This window comes from Halictus rubicundus, chromosome 2 (assembly GCF_050948215.1).
Source record: "Halictus rubicundus isolate RS-2024b chromosome 2, iyHalRubi1_principal, whole genome shotgun sequence".
NCBI lineage: Eukaryota > Metazoa > Arthropoda > Insecta > Hymenoptera > Halictidae > Halictus > Halictus rubicundus.
Window position 1 is genome coordinate 13,499,227 of NC_135150.1, and position 16,928 is coordinate 13,516,154.

Sequence of the window (16,928 nt, forward strand, 5' to 3'; positions counted from 1 at the left end):
TTAAATGTATGATACTAAGTAGTCGTCCAACTTTCTTGTATGTTACAGATCCTGATAAAATTTGGTACAATGAATGTATCAACGTAAAAATTCATTTTAATACCTGCACAAATGATTCCGTCACCCACATATGGGTGACGTGTTGATTCACACGTTTATGGTACCATTTCGTACGGTGCAGTTCTATTTATTTCATTTCTTTTAGATTATATAATTCTTCGTTGTTCCATTTGCTAGTTGCAAGTTTGAAGCAAGGCAGAGATTATAGCCGTCGACGAACGAACATTTCCCTGTCATTTTTCCGCCCGTTTATTTAGGAAATCTCGACGCATGCTACCGATTCGTGAAGCGGGCCTTAAGCAAACTCCTTTTTCGTTTTCTTTGGACCCGTCTACCGTGGCAGGTAGACAGGTGTTCCGCGCTGGCTCAGATCCGAACGAAGACGAGGCATTCTCGAGAGTTTAAAGTGGAAAGGGCTGCTCTAAGAATATTTTCTGTACCCTCGAATACTTTTTCCGCGGAAAGCACGGCCAACAATAATTTTAAGATGTCGACATAGTCTTCCATTTTCCTGTCAGCAATTTCACTTACTGTATTAAAAATATGAAGACAGTTGTGTGTGCAAAATCGTACAATACAAAACAACATTAATGGGAGTGAAAAACATTTTCATCTCATCTATCTTCCAGCGAAAGAAATTTTTGCCTCAACCGATTTTCCATAGCCTGCGAAAATAGAAATTCGCGTGAAGATCCGCCGGCAATTAATCAGCTGACTGCGCATTCTGCGCGTTCGAAGCACAGCTAATTTTTAAATATTCAACAGAGTTGGAAATTCGATTAACCATAACTTTCAAATTTTTCTATGATCCCAGCACGAATCAGTGCACGAAGCTGCACATTTGCATAAAGATCCGCAGACCGCTTATCACGCTCGGCGCGGCGGTCACGCCATCCGAAAGTGCAGATAAATCATCGGTTCGTTGTCAAACGAGCGTGTTCGTCTGCAGATGTCTATCCGTTCGAGCGTGTAATCGTCGAGTTTGTTGTCTACGATGCACCGGGTGTCTCTCGCGAAAATGACCGGTCTCGTTTCAGGCGAACGCATATCTGGCGGTGTAAGCAGGGGCCCTAATGCCTGGTGATAATTCATCGACTCGCGTGATTTATTCAGCGCCGAGAAGCGCGTCCCTCTCTCGCTCTGCTCGGTCTGCTCGACGATGAACGTGTAATTCGTCGGTCTACTTTGTGGACACCATCTTCCCCGCGTTATCGATCCGCGCTCTGCCCTCCCACGTTACTGCGCTTTGAAGCTGTCCTCCCACGATACACGCTTGTAATGTGTAACCCCGGGCCGTGTACGCGCGATCGTCGAGCGTGTAACCTGACAGTTATCGAGCCGCGGCACCGACCGGAGTTTATCATCGCCGCGATCTGTGTATCGTGATTCTGGTAGCGCGTGCTACGACTATCGCTCCATCATCCTCCGCCGATGATCCACGGGGTGGCGCGCGACAGACGAACGATCTCTCCGATCTATACGCAGCTCGCGCGATCGACGATACCGCCGACCAAACGAACGACACAATGTTACTCGCAATCGAAGCCTCTTCACGCGATCTCACATCGCATTTTCACATTGTAGTGTGTACTGAAGAAATCGATCTTTGCATCGAGGTCTTCGATTCGACTCTTCAAGAACGACCCGAGGTCTTGGGATCTCTGTGCGAAATAAGAAATTTTTTATCTGAATTGCAACAAACTCGAGTGAAATAGAAATTTATTGTCTTTCTTATTATGTCCAGTAGGTTGAAAATAATATAATAGTGTGTACATTCTTCTAATGTTTTTACTGTTTTACACTCATTTTTCTCACAAATGCATAAATTGCACGGTCTATTTATCAATGAGTCTGCAGAATGAATGTAGACTTTGATGGACGGTGAACATGGAATTGCTTACAATAGAGCCTCGATGAAGGCAAGAGAATATTATTGAATAAGTGGTTCAAGAAATATGCAGTTTTATTTCACAATGCTTTTCATTTTCAATCGAAAGCAATTTGGGAGCTCGCACCCAGTTATTCGTACAAGGCTCTCCACAATAAACGTGAAAGGTAAATCACAATCGAACGGAATAATGATTTTGCCCAGTTTTTGCTTGTAATATGTCTTCCAATTTTTCTGAAGGTGCTGATACTGGTAAAAACGGGCGAATCATGTTATCTGGCACCGTATTTAGGGGAACGTTGGAACGGAACGAGCTCCGTAGCTCGATAGCGCGGCTCTCTCGACGATTCCCAACCCCCGAATCGTTGTTTGTATTTTTGGACCGCGACTGCACCGAGAGAATATTTGCCCCGTGATGAGCTGAAGTGCCGTGTTATTTTTTAACACCACTTGAGGCGATGCTGTCGTTCGCCGAATAACGAACTTTCGAAGAAACGTCTACCAGGGATCGTCTCAAGGGCGTAATTAAAATTATTCGGTTCCTACGCGTATCTCCAATTATAGAATCCCGCTGACCAAACGAGACTGAAGAAACCTCGAAGAAAGATATTTATCGTCCGAATGTCGTCTAGACAAAATCCTTGAACTCGTTCAGGAAACTTCTTGGTATACAACAGTTCGCGGTATTTTTTAAACAGCATTTCTCGCTGAATAATTCCATTAAACTTTCTAATGATATCGCAAAATATCAGCGAAAACAGAGGAGGAACTTTCGCAGTCCCGCTGATTTCCGATTTAGGTAAATCGATTCAAAGCAAATGTTTCTCTATCTTGACTTATTTCCTTCAATTTCCGTTTCGAAACGGTCTTACACTCTCGAATGGCGACGTAGATCATCATTAATCGCAAAAAGAGTTCGATTTCCGTATTTCGTTGCTTTAGTCAGTCGATTTACAATTTCGAATGTCCAGCTTTGATCTTTATTCCACTGACTTTAAGATTAGAAAAGGTTCACAGTATATGTCTCCTCCCTATCTTGACGTATTTTCCTTCAATTACCATTTCGAAACTCTGCCAAGGCAACGTAGATTATCATTGATCAAAAATAGAAGATTCCATTTCCGTTCCTTTAATTACTCGATCTCCAATTCTAAATGCTTCGATTAATATTGTTCTCTCTTCAAAATTAGAAAAGGCTCGAAATAAATATTTATCTACCTTGATTTATTTCCTCTAATTTCCATTTCGAAACGGTACTAAGCTCACCGATGACGAGGCAGAGTATCATTAATCAAAAATCGAGAATTCAATTTCCGTGCTCGTTTTAATCCCCCGATCCCCGATTCTTCGTGTCCATTTTTTCATTTTCCTAATTTCCCATTTTCGAGCCAAACGGATCGGACAAATTGAAATTTTTTCAGCCCGGAGTATCTCGGATTTCTAATCCAAATTTCGGCGAGCACGTTCCGTCGCGCCTATAACCGCGAAAATGGCGACGAACATAAAAGAGGCGAATTTAATTAAACGGGGGGCCGCGAGGACGAGCCGTAAAAGCGAATTGCAAAGGGGCGATGAAAACAGGAAAGCAGCTAAAAACGCATTTAGGCAATTAAAGGAACGAGTGGCGAAGTGGTGGGCGGGGGAGAGATCGGAGAGTAAAAATTTTACGGGAACACGTAGACGAGGAAATTAAACGAAACCGCGGCCGAGTGGAAGGGAAGAGCTCGAACAACACCGGCGACCGAGTAATTGCAAAGAGACAGAAAGAATTTCAACAAGACGCGCGTTCGCTTAAATTAAACTCAATTACCGTAATAAGTCGGCTAGCTTAACGATTTCACCGTTATCGTTCACACGTAATTAGACCGGAGTTATAGGTGATTCGAAATGCATAGTTTCTTTACTATTCTACTGTTTCGAATAGGAACGTTTCGGATTTTTTAATAATTTTAATAATTGTCTACGCGTTCGCTAGCATACATAAATAAACTGATTCTAATGCACGTTATTATTTAAAATTACAATACACAGCGTTACGTTTGAAGAATTCGTGATTTTTCTGTGGCAACATTCTTTCATATTTTAAGAAAAGATACGTTGCATTTAAAGCAGTGCAGTTAAAGCACTTGTTAACTTTTTACATGTATTCAATGATTAAAATAGGTTTCAGCTAAATTGATTGAATTAAAAGCAAGCAAAATGTCAGGGGCGTATAACGGAGTGCTCAACTCGCTGAAATGTCCGTGAAAAAGAATCGTCGATTACTTGAATAAGGATGGAATGAAAGATACTTGAGCGTAGGACAAAATTTTGATCGAAAAATTGGAAACCTCTTCGCAGGGGTGGTTTTAGTTCCGCTCTAGGTCAGCCTGTACAAAGTGCCGGTGTCAGACTTTTAAACAACGAGGATGCACACATGTAAAAGCAGAAAATCGAGGTTGCGGCCGAGGTCGAAATCAATCGATTTATGATAGCCCGACGTGACATACGGTTATGACGTTTTTGAGTTATTCATTGTCCAAGTAACGTGCACGGCTAGCAAAATTTTTTGCGCGACGGTTCGTGACTAGTGGACGCTAAATCATTGTCGCGCGAACATGATCATCAGCCCTTGTAATCTGTTCGACAAACGATGATTGACTGAGCAGAAAAAAAAAATGGTTTCTCCACACCATAACACATTGTGGAAAGTGTTTCTGGGATTTTTCACGTTGTGCCAATATTCTAAGTACTAAATATTTCTAAATTAATTCTTTATTAACCTTTTTAATCTGTACAATCGTTTTAGTAAATCCTGTATGGATGTTAGGGGGTTTTAACCCTTAGAGAAGAAGACATCAAGGAGCAGAACGCCATCATCAGAATTTCAAATTCTCTGTCAAGAAACGAAACACATTATCAATTTCCAAGCAATTCCAATTTTCCCAATATTTTCCAATATTTCCAAGCAATTCAATCTTGTGAAACATCCTCCTTGTTGAACAGAGGACAACAAACTTTTCGCCATCAATTCAATTTCTATTTCACTGTCGACGAATGAGATCAATTTCAACGAAAGCATCAAACACGAAGAAAAGTAACAGCATTTTGAAAAATCCTCTCTATTGAACCTAGAAAATCAAGCTTCCTGTTCTACAGGGAGTTAAATAAGAAGATATCAATCGTTCGACCAGCACCATTTCGATTTCTATCTTCCTGTCGACGAACGGCGGACATCAGTTTCAACGGAACCAGCAAATTCCGATAACAGTGAAACCCTTTTGAAAAATGCTCGCTACCGAACAAAAAGGAAGGAACTCCGACGTTCTACGGACCGTTTCGAAAGTGCTGTTCCCGCAGAGCGAACCGTGAAGGAATTCTACGTTCGCTCCACTCGGTTTTTCGCGGATTCAATTCCGGAACGACGTCGGACGTCAGTCAAAGGCCGTTCTCCCCGATCGAAAATCGAATCTTCTTTCTGCCTCGAACGCGAACAACGTCCGAAAACGAAACGAAACGCCTTTGCATCCAGCAGCCTATCCGCCTCGCCCATTATCGCATCCTATCGCGACAATAGTGTGTCGACGTGCATTCAGATACCGCGATTACGTGGAACTGCTGACCAGGTGTTCGATCACGTGTGAAAATCTGGGCCAAGGATCCCGAGGAAGGTTTCCGCGAGTTCAAAGCTACCGATCGAGTCCCCCGCGTACGCTACGATCGAAAACTTTCGCGATCGTTCCCACCTCGCCTGGGAAAACCAGCACGCGGAATCTTCGCGGTCCCGTGGATTTCCTTAACGGTTTCGTTTTTTTCCCTGATTCAGTCTTCCTTCGGGACCTCTAAATCGCAGGCCCTAAACGTCCCCATTTGTCCCTCGTTTCCCCCGATAGTCGCGACTGCTGCCACCAGAGTGCAAAATTTTCTGCATTTGGAGCACATTTTTTGCGATCCATCGACGCTAGATCTACGCAGAAGTGAAATAGACTTATTTTACATTATGTTGCGAAAGAATTATAGATGTTTTATATTTGCAGTTAGCTTGAAGTAGGATCGTGAAAATTGCAGTTTGGAATTGCACAATTAATCTTATAAGATCAAATTTCTGTATAAAACGATTCGCATCTTCCCCGGGTGATTAACAATTACTGCGAACCAATGTATGTAAAAACATATATAGAATTTAATGAAAATAAACACTGCATCTTATCGAACTGACAAGCACAAATTGACAAAGATCACGTAAACTTGCAAATTACGCGACGGCCACCAATCCTCTCAGTGCTCTTTAAACCAAGAACACATTATACGGAGCCTCCAACGATAAAAAAAGTACCCCGCAACTATGAAACCATGAAAAAATTCCGATCCTGCAACACGGAAGAGAATCAGATGTTTCCGACAAACGAGATAATCCATTTTATTTTTAATTCCGTAAAATCCCGTGTAGAAAAAGCGAATATCCGCACACTTCCAGCGGTTTCGAAATGCATTAAAATTGCCATAACGTTCCGTGTATTCTGTATCAGGAAATTCTCCGGGTCTTCGGAGCCTGACGAAAGCCAAATATCGAAAACGGCGGAATTACCGGTTAATTGGATTCATTAAAAAATAATTTCAGAAACGCTGGGAACCGTCGAGGATCTCGTGATCGAGGACGGAAGCGGAACGTCGCGCCGGCGGTGTTAATGAAAAATTTACAGGTTTCCCGCGACAAGTGGCGTTGCGCGCGTGCGCGTGTTGTTTTTTTTCGCGCACTCATTCGCAAATTAACGACGCGCTGTGCGTCGATACCGCGAATCCATCCGGCCTCCGAAGACTATACCGCGCGGATCCCGGAGGTAATCGATACTTCGCTCGAACGCTTCCACTCGACTCACTTTTATTTCCTTAATTATCCGCCCGACGGCGATTAATTATCGGGGAAAGTGCGCTTCTGGCTCTGAATAGCGGTGCCTGTTGATAATCCAAGTTATCCGAGCATGGCCGCCATGCTGCGCCGCGCCAATCGACGCTAATTTCTCGCTGCTGCGATTTAACCCCCTCGGTTCGCTAAAGGTGACTATGGTCGGCCACCGTTCACCGCTTTTTGCAACCTAAAGGCGACTATAGGCCACGCATCGTTGCCCACTATCCCAGATACACGTTCGCGAAAATTGCGAAATTACTCGTCGGGCTTCCGAACAATTATTTCTCGTGCTAAACAATTCCCTAATTCGAAGCACTACACGCTTTTTAGAATAAATTAGATTGTTTGGTCCCTTTTACTATTTTATCTACTTCTGATATGTAGAAAATTCCGATATACTAAATTTATTAATACACTGCTATTTCATTTTCTCTCAGCTGGCATCGTTAACCAAGACAATTATATTTAATATTATATTCAATATAATACACGAGCTAAATGCAGAAATGATGGCCAAGTTCTTGCGCTTTATGTCTCACAAACAACATTAAAATGCAAGCAATGTAAACACTGCGATAGAGAGCAAATCAAAAATTAATAGAAAATGAACATGCGTGGAACGCAAATAATACAGTCGTTATCTATGCACCAACCTAATAAACGCGCATAAATGTCGATAATAAAGAGACATAAATAAATAGGCTTAGATAGTCATCATCAGACTAGGTTTTCATTTATTTCTGACATGCACAGAAAAATATACAGAAGCATAATGTCAATGAAAGAAATGTTCCCCTTGCTTAACAGAATGGCAAACGGAAAAGGAAATTAATTACACCGTGAGGCACAGATTACGTGTCCCGCAAAACTGCAGTCACAACTACCAAAAAAACACATGTTACGCAGAGACTTGTAAAGGTGGCCCCTAAAATGTGTTTGGTGGCACCACGCTCAATGGACAATTAAAACGAGACTAATTTCGCGAGCGAGCCGAGCCGCGGAAAAGACAATGGCCACTCAACAGGCGGGCCAATGAAAAAAAGAAAGCAAGGTCCAGTCCACCACACCTTCCGACCCGTTGCCATTTTCTCTCAGCCGCCGACGCAGTAACAACGTTACCCAGGATTGTATTTGATGATGACTGAAATGTAGGTCACGTGCGCACCCGGCCGGAGGTCCAAGCAATGGGTCGCAGCGCAGGTGAAACGACTCGAACTTGAATTTAGAAAGAGAACTGCAAAGAACGGCGGAAACGGGACGAGTATTCTTGTTAGCGTCCCTGGTCGAGCTTTAGTTTTTACATTTGCTACATCGCGCGCGCTGCAGCTGCACGGAAATCCGATGCACATATATTTACTTCAATGACCTGCTTATGGCACTGTCGAGAAGCTGCAGCAATCGCTTGGCCGACATTGTTTGCCGAGGTGAAGACACAACTAGTGACCCTCTTCTTTTTATTTATTTATTATACTGTCGGCGAAAGTTCACGGTATTCTATTATAGTAGCATTTACGATTTTAAACTATACAGTGCATTTTTGCTATTAACCCCCTATGGGCCGAATTTTGTTCCGTTGGTATCTATCCGCAGACAACTTGCATTTACTTTGATATTTCAAGTTGATGGCGCTGCGAACCGTCATCAATATTGTTATTGATGATCTCAGAGGCATTATATAATTAAGACGTATACGTCATCTTACGAAAAAAATTATTTGATAACATGTCGATATATTAGTATACGACTTGAAAGTTACACGGGCCCATAGAGGGTTAAGGACGATAGAAATTACTACAATGTAAAGCTAACTTCTTTTTACACCAAATGAAATATTGCGCCGTTCTTTTTTTTTTTTTAAATAGGGTAAGCATCGAAGATACAAATCTGCCTTCTAATTGCTACAAACTCGTAATTTATTAAGATGGAAATGAGGCTTGATTTGACGTTGATTTCCCAGGATTTCTGCACCGGACCGTTTATTTGCAGAAGCTCCCGCGGCCGAAACACCAGGTTCGCGCTATTTATTTGGATCTTGTCGGTGAATGGACCATTCCGACGGGGACAAGGAGAGAATCTACGTTTCGCCGGATAATTTTCGGATTTATATCACGGCGGTGTTATTTGTTTTCACGTTGCGGCGCGGCGGCGGCGGCGTTCCCCACAGAGCGTCCCGCGACGAACGGAAAATAAACGTCGCCGTTACGGCACTGGTTTCCGTAATTTTATTTTTAATGCGGCGGGCTACGGACCGGCACGACTCCCCGATATATCGCAGGGAAATCGGGGAAAATATTGCCCAATAAACGTGTCGCTCGATACTCCGTGCAGCTGCTTTAAACTGCATGAAATCTTCGCGCGCCGTCGATCCCGATCGAGAGCCCCGGCTTCTCTAAAACCCGTTCGCCGATATCGATTTCCATTTCGACGCCGATTGAAAACGAAGCCGACCACCGTTCCGCCCGACCGGCACATTATTTTCCACGTTCTTCCCTCGAAAATGGATCGGATAGCTTCATTTCCGGTGTCCATTACGACCGAATGAAATGCTTACATTGGGCATTTCATCGCCTCGATACCGAATTCCGCTTCGTTAACATTAACGAGCTTTCCGTTTGCAACCGAATCGGACTTATCAATTTTAATTATTAAATTCCCCCGCGAATTTTCGAAGCTTCGACGTTGAATTCTATACCCTTGCCGGAAGTTCCACGGCATTAGCGTTTCTTTTACATCGCAAGGTCGAGGCTTTGATGTTTCGTTTTTATTGCAAGCTTGAAGCTTTAATATTTACAATTTTTGTATTGGTTCGTATTGAACTTCACACACTCCGCAGGGAGAAAATTGAACTATTTTCTTCCTTTAGATGCTGCGAAACGTTTAATTTCTTCCTATTCGCGTTGCAAGACGTGCTTCTTTAAACGTCGACACTGTAAATAAAATACGACTATATTATACCAAGAGCTTTTATGCGAATATTTCTAAAGAGCAAGTCTGAACGTTGCAATATTTCGTGGAAGCTGATGGCTTTATATTGCAAATTCGAGACCGAAACACTTCTTGGCATTACATATTAAAAGCTTTAATGTTCACAATTTTTCATTTTATCATTGAACATCACACGATCTTCGTGAAACTTTTGGTTTCTCTCTGTTTATGTTAGCAGATGATCGTCTTTAAAAAGTGACTTGTTAATTTAAAGTATAATAAACAAATAAATCAAATATTGTCCCAGGAGCATGCAAATATTTCTGAAGAACATTTGTGGGTCAATATCATCTTCATACAAGTCTGCAAGTTTTAATAAATCTGTAGAAGTTCGAAGTTCATTTTTCACGCAAGTTTGAAGTTTCAATGTTTACACCTTGCATAAATTTTTATTCTGAAAAAGGTACGTGCTTCATGGAAGTTCGTGAGATTTAATATTAAATTTCACACGTAAGCTAGAAGCATCAATGTCTCAAAGTTCTCGCATAATTTTTCATTTTGCAAGGGTAAGTCGAAGGTATTGAATGCGATATTTCTACGAGAAGATGAAAAATTGTTGATGGAAACATGGAAGCAGGTAACCGGTTGCTCGCACAGCGGTTAAATGAACATTATCGTAGCAACGTGTGATACACTGTTGCCATTGTGCTGCCGATTGTATGCGTAATGACGCGTCTAACGCTCACAAAGGGAGGTCGCGAGGTGATTTTATGCTTTCTGAGCGTGATCGAATTGCAGTGATCGATCTGTACCCGACCGATTGGGTCATTACGTGCTAAAATTTACAGTAAAAAATAGCGACTGATTCTAAGAAAATTAGATTGTTAAACTGCGAAGCTTTCTGAGCCGATTGAAAAATTATAAGTTGCATGCTTATGCAATTCGGTAACTGAAAAATGATTTGCATTTTATTAGAAAAGGAAAAGGCTAACTGTACGAGACTGAACAATCTTTTCTGCAGTTCCGAAATTTTTCGAGTGAAATGAATTATTGTCGAAACTGCATTGTTACTGTGACTCAATAGTTTTAATTGATTAATGCGATTCGCCTCGTTAGAAGGGAAACGGGTCTAATTGGCGTTAGCTCCGCGATTTGATCGCATTTCCCGGAAACCGCGAGTTGACACTGAAATCCGCGCGTAAAAGTCGCGGTAATGTCAATGGCGGCGTTAATGACGTTTTCTTTATCAGCAGGCGAGCTAACTATACTCCGATGGCAAGCCAGGCGCGCCGTCTCGCTTACGAATTACGTCAAAACAGCCGATGACAGGCGTACGCGTCAATACGCGAAACGTGTCAGAAAGTGTCGACGGTTGGCATTTTTTGTCCTGCAAAACAGGTAGTACCGGCGGACAAAAAAAATTGATTCAAAGTTCGCAACCTCGCGGCCTTATCGTCGCGGTAATCGTCTGCGGCGCGTCTTCGTAAACAGCGATACCGTGTCTAGCAAAATATTTTCGACCAGCAAATTTCCGATTTTAAAATATTTAGGTATTGGTCTTTTCAATCCTAGAAGAATTTTTCAAATATTCGTCCTTTCAATTCGAGCAGATTTTTTCAAATGTTCGTCTTTTAAATCCTAGCCGGGTTTGAGCAGAAGTACGATAAAAATACTGATAACACACACAAGTTTCTCGAATCGACTGTTTTCCACTGACAGATCGTTCGATATACTCGATAAGCATTTACGATTTGTCCAGGCGCTGTTTCGTGATACAGTAACCAACAACCCAACGACTATAGCATCAATTCACTGGTATATGCGATGTATTAGTATCATCAAAAGATAATTGTACTATAATATGGAAATATCAGCACGAATGGACTTCGCTGACTAAAGTAGTATATCAGCCTGTCATCTCGCGTTACTAATTTTTCTAGGTATAAAAAGTAATCGAATAATCCTTAAACCTGAGCTAACCTATTAATTGGACGAGATAATTCGTCGACTACGTTCGTCTTAAATTCAATATTGAATACAATTGGGCCTACCTGGTGCAAAAGTGGACAAGAATTTTGTGTAGGTCTGGATTAGGGTTATCCTGTCTAGTCTCGGGCTAACCTATTAACCGGACATGACGATATAACTCGTCAATTACGCTTGTCCGCGATGTAATACTGAACACAATTGCACGGTGAGAGAAATGACGAACTTTTCGAGGCCAAAAAGCTGTATAAAGGATTAGCAAAAAAGAACCGACATTTTTGGACAGCATCGAGAAGCGTGTCTCGGTCGAATCGATCGAGATTTCCGTTGACAGATCGATTCGTTTCGGTCGCGCGTGTGTCCGATCGAATGCTGTTCGATGTCCGAAGGTCGCAGCGGGTAACGTCACACTCGCTGGCATTTTAGTCACATGTTTGTTCTTTGTCACGCGGGTTTGCGAGCGGTTATGGCGCGCGAGAAACGGAGGAGAACGTTTTATCATTCGGGGATTTCAACAGGACGAGCGTTACGGTCCACGTCGTCGAGGAGGATCATGGGCAGGACGAGGGACAACGCGACGACAGCCCAGGCCGAGACACGCCAGAATCCGTATTTCGGACAAAGGAGCAAAAGAGAGGGAGGGAGAAAGAGAGCCGGAAAGAGAGAGTGAGAAAGAGAGAGAGAGAGAGAGAGACGAACTGAACTAGTAAACACTAGAGAACTGGCTCGTCGAAGGGGGCTACCGAAGTGTTCCGTCTTCGCCACGCTTCCTTTTTATCAAGCAACCGATCCGATTGCGAGACGAGGGCACCGTAAGACGATAACGAGCTCGGATATCGCGCGGCAGGTGAAAACACCATCTGGTTCCGACGGGACAATGAGGGAATAGAAAAAAAAATGACACTGTCAAAACGACAGCGCGGTCGCAACGCGATGGAATCGACGATCTCGAAATCGGAGCCGCTGGATAAGAAAAACTGCTTCGAAACGCATGACCGTGCTCGGACAGGTAGAGCCTTTCGGGGGTTATTTGTAGGGATGCTTGAACGCGTACGTACCTCTGCGATTGAACGGCCGAACCCGTACGGCAACCTTTATTTTATCCGTAGCCATGATTTCACACCGGTAACGCGCACTGTATATCCCGATCACAAGGAACTGCTCGATGCTTTTTTATACACAAATAGATTATTCACACGATCTTCATAGCGCTACATTATTCTCAACCCATACCGCGAACCTTTCATCTTTTCAAACGACACTACGTCTCACCGAGCCCATGACACACTTCGCCATATTGCTTGAAGCTCGTCGTGCACCAGACGACAGTCGTTCTATCGAGTGAACGTACTTTCGAGAACTGCCGCTAGGAACGCTCGAGAGCCTCGAGCACCGTGACGTCACTCGGTGAAGGAATCCTCCGTTGCCAACCCCGAACCGTCAAAATTGCCCAGATTCGAAAAATCCTGCATTATCAACTCTATAGACTTTCTGTATCATCGATCATCTATTTGATTTCTCGCTTAGACTTAGCACCGGAATATATTTAGAAAAAATAGACACTTGGATGCTAAAAACGGAGAATAAGAGATGTAATAATTGATTACTCTTAAATTAGACGATTTATTAAAAATGTGCTTTGGAATATTTTGAAGCGTTATTCAAATTAAATTTGCGTGCCTAATTGTGATAAGTAATGAAATTTCAGGAAAATGATGAAGCGTTGACTAATTTGTTGATATTATTTCGCCGAATATCCTAACGTCTTCCATCTAGCGTGGTAATGTCGTACCGAGAAATCGCGGGAACTATCGATCAGCGCAGCGACAGGTTGAAAATAATCGAGCCCGCAAAATTCGAATAGTAACCATTTAATTTTGTCGCTTTTACAGGATAATATACTACGCTCTCATCATACAGCTAAATTCAAGTTTATAGAAACATCGAAACATGTCATCAAGAAAATCCTTACAAAGTTCACCAAAAAGTCACTGAGAAGCAATAAAAGGTACAAAAGCTACATTTAAGCAAGCCGCTAAAAACTCAACAAAAAAACACCGACGAGGTCACAACAAAGACCTCAAGGTCACCATAAAGTCTCCAAAAGGTCACCAAAATGTTAGAATTCGCCCGTGTTATGGGGTCTTGTATCACACACTCTGAAATACCGACGTTGCTAAAAATCCCTAACAAACAATCCCTTTCCTAATCTCTAGAGAAACAAATCTCAACAATTCGAAAATTAATTTTGATTTTCGTAGTAGATAGTGCTAAATACGACTATGAAAAACATTTCATCTGTACAATAACCGATAGATCTTCTATACGAACTATGGTAATGAAACTTTCCTCAATACCAACTGTAGCCAGACTAGAATTTTTTGATAACAACAATCCGTAAGAAATGGTCGAAGATAAGTCGAAGCAAATAACAACGATTTCATGAATAAATTGCCGATTGATACCGGTTCCTATATTCAGCGATGTCTGAATGTATTAAAGTAAGATTGCCTTGGAAATCCACAAGGAATATCCGATACCGCTTGTGTTGTCCCGTTCGTATCTAGGCAACAATATGCCGCATATCAGGTGTATACGGAATGTCACGACGAACGACAAGTGTTATGGATTCCTGCCGTGAAAGCAGAAAAAGTAAAGCGCTCCTCGTCCCATTTTGCAATGTACGCAACGAATTCGATTCCGGCGTGTGATAATTCCACGGAAGAACAGCGAGCTAAGCTGCAGAAGATCAAGGAGCTGACGAACATCCTGAAGGTTGATTCACAATTATTATCTAATCACTTTGTACCGTGCAATATCTATATATTTTTTACAGGATACGGATAGAAATCTCACCGAGTGCGAAGAAATATTGGCCAACTACATAAGAAAGCGTCTGAGGGTATGTTCAAAATTAAATAACCCCTTCACGTGCCACCTATTATTTATTCTGCCATCGGGAATCTTCAGTAAGACATACATAGCACGGTGAACTTACATCTATAGACATTAATCATTAAACAATTGCTCGTAAACTTGTAATTGAAGAGCTTAACGGATGAGCATGTTAAGTGACATTTTTTAAGAAATGTTGATTTCTGGGTGATATGAGCCACGTTATGCATCCTAATCAATTTAAAGCCGATTTTCTCAAATTCACTAATTTGTTACTTAGCATGTTCATCCACTAAGCTCTTCAAAGCTTTCTCTCTCTCTCTCTCTCTCTCTCTCTCTCTCTCTCTCTCTCTCTCCATGTAAAGCGTCAAAACAGCTATTCGGAAAACATACAAAGGAAAACATCGAATAATTCCGAGTTATACTCTTCACTTTATTTCATTCAGGATCAACAATGACAACATCTCGAAGCGCTGGCACCCTTCGAAGTACGACGGTTTAGTATAATATTCAGTCTTAGTATCACGATGTTCAATCTTCTTCCGATTAAACGCAATCCGAGACTTCGGTGAATGTAAGAATTATTTAATGCAGAAATTCTTAAGTATCAGAGAAATAGTGATATATATTTATAAAGCTGATGACTTCGATCTTCTATTTACCATCCTTTGTACCAGCCACCGCCATGACCATAGCTACGGTATCCGCCATAGCCGCCATAACCGTGGCCATAAAACAGAGGCCATCCGGGGTACCATCCAGGGTACCACCCGTGACCGAAGCCATACCTAAAATCAAAACTCGTAAGCACTTGAAAACGTCCCTGAAACCCTGGGAAGTCTGATTGGCCATTTTTGCCACCGAGATTCTTTCTAAAAATATTCGCTATTGAGGTTCCTTGGCATAGCTAGACTGACTTCTCAACCTAGGTCTGACACTGGCAATGTTTTTAGCGACAAGGAATTTCTGCAACCTCTTTCATCGCAAAGGTCTACGTACCAAGGCCATCCGTAGCTATATCCTCCATAGCCCCACGGTCCCCAGCCGTAGCTTCTCTTAGCTACCTTCTTATCGCCGGCCTCGTCCTGAGGATTCACCTGCGACTGAGTCTCGACTGCCACCTGTTCAGGAGCCTCGTTGTTGCTGGTCAGCTTCTCGGGCACAGTGGCACACGCGCCGAACACGAAAGCGAGCAACAATAGCAGCGACTGGAATCATGATCACCAGAACACCAAACTTTCAGCGAAACACTGTGAAACACCCGATCGAGAGAATACCTCCTCCGATTGTTCGGAGGAGGCTCTGCTAGAATCGTGCCTTACCAGAAGATTCATGGTTAAACCTGGCTCACGGGTTGCACTGTGGTGGTCCATGGGGTGGCCGGTTCTTTTATACCCGCCACCCTATGGAAATCGTCCGCGGCGTTATGTATGCCCGGCCAGCAGGTCCACTGCTATTTTCTAATTCCCCGATTGACGAGTTCCCGATACAGTTTCCATTTATGGGGTCGCCGAGCCACGTAACAACAGGCGCCGACGATGCATTCGCCTGGTTTCTGCCTGCGGGATCATATGTATGCGGAACATGTTTTCGGGCGAGTTCCAACTGCGGTCCTTAATTGAAACGCAGAAGCGCGAGCTCCATTGTTGTCTGGACAGAAGGCCTGGTTGTGATTTTAATCGAGGATTTCGTACTGCACAGTATTCGGTAGCGAACGAGGAGCTCTGTACCTCAGTCTAGATGGCATCATAATCGCTGTGCTCGTAATGAGTGAGTGATCGTTTACTAATTGGGTGTCTCGTATTTAATTGGAGAAACTTCCTTTAGTGCCAATAATTTCTTCTTCGAGGTCTCCAAGTTCTTTTGGCGAACCTCTGTCCAATTATCAAGTTGAGGTTTCTTATAGCAGCGTCATTTTGCTACGAAATGCGGGTTATGCTGTCGCTGAACTGTAAATTGAAACGCAAAGCTCGCCCTCGTAGCCGGTCGAGTCTTCCCCATTTCCGTTATTTATTGTGATGAATTGGGTCCCTGGATACCATCAGATTTGTCTCGCAGATATTCAACATGCATCAGAAGTTAGATACGCGCCGACAATGCAACCGCGCCATTGTAAACTAATCTCCGCAGTGTTCCGAAGCTGTTTCGCTACCATAATATTTAAATCCTGCATTGTTTCCGAGCATAATGAAAATAATATTCCTGAGAACGTTCCCAAAAGCGGCACGCAATTTGCCGCGTTTCGCGCGTCCCGTAATTATCTTGCTAAAGTAATTAAGCAATTAC

The 16,928-nt window shown here is 42.7% G+C and overlaps 2 protein-coding genes across 2 annotated transcripts in view; both read right to left on the reverse strand.

Moving 5' to 3' along the window:
• LOC143365351 (kinesin-like protein KIF13A) overlaps positions 1 to 13,219 on the reverse strand; it is a 145,593-nt gene extending 132,374 nt beyond the window's left edge. The window contains exon 1 of the mRNA XM_076805447.1: positions 12,806 to 13,219. Coding sequence (XP_076661562.1) covers positions 12,806 to 12,860 — 55 coding nt within the window. The 5' untranslated portion in view covers positions 12,861 to 13,219. The remainder of the gene's footprint in view (positions 1 to 12,805) is intronic.
• A 1,797-nt stretch (positions 13,220 to 15,016) lies between these two features.
• Positions 15,017 to 16,594, reverse strand: LOC143365384 (uncharacterized). Its single transcript, XM_076805503.1, has 3 exons — positions 15,965 to 16,594; positions 15,642 to 15,850; positions 15,017 to 15,430 (listed from the first exon to the last, which is right to left on the reverse strand). The coding sequence occupies exons 1-3, from the start codon at positions 16,013 to 16,015 to the stop codon at positions 15,301 to 15,303; spliced, it is 390 nt and encodes a 129-aa protein (XP_076661618.1). The 5' UTR covers positions 16,016 to 16,594; the 3' UTR covers positions 15,017 to 15,300.
• Between the last annotated feature and the right edge of the window lie 334 nt (positions 16,595 to 16,928).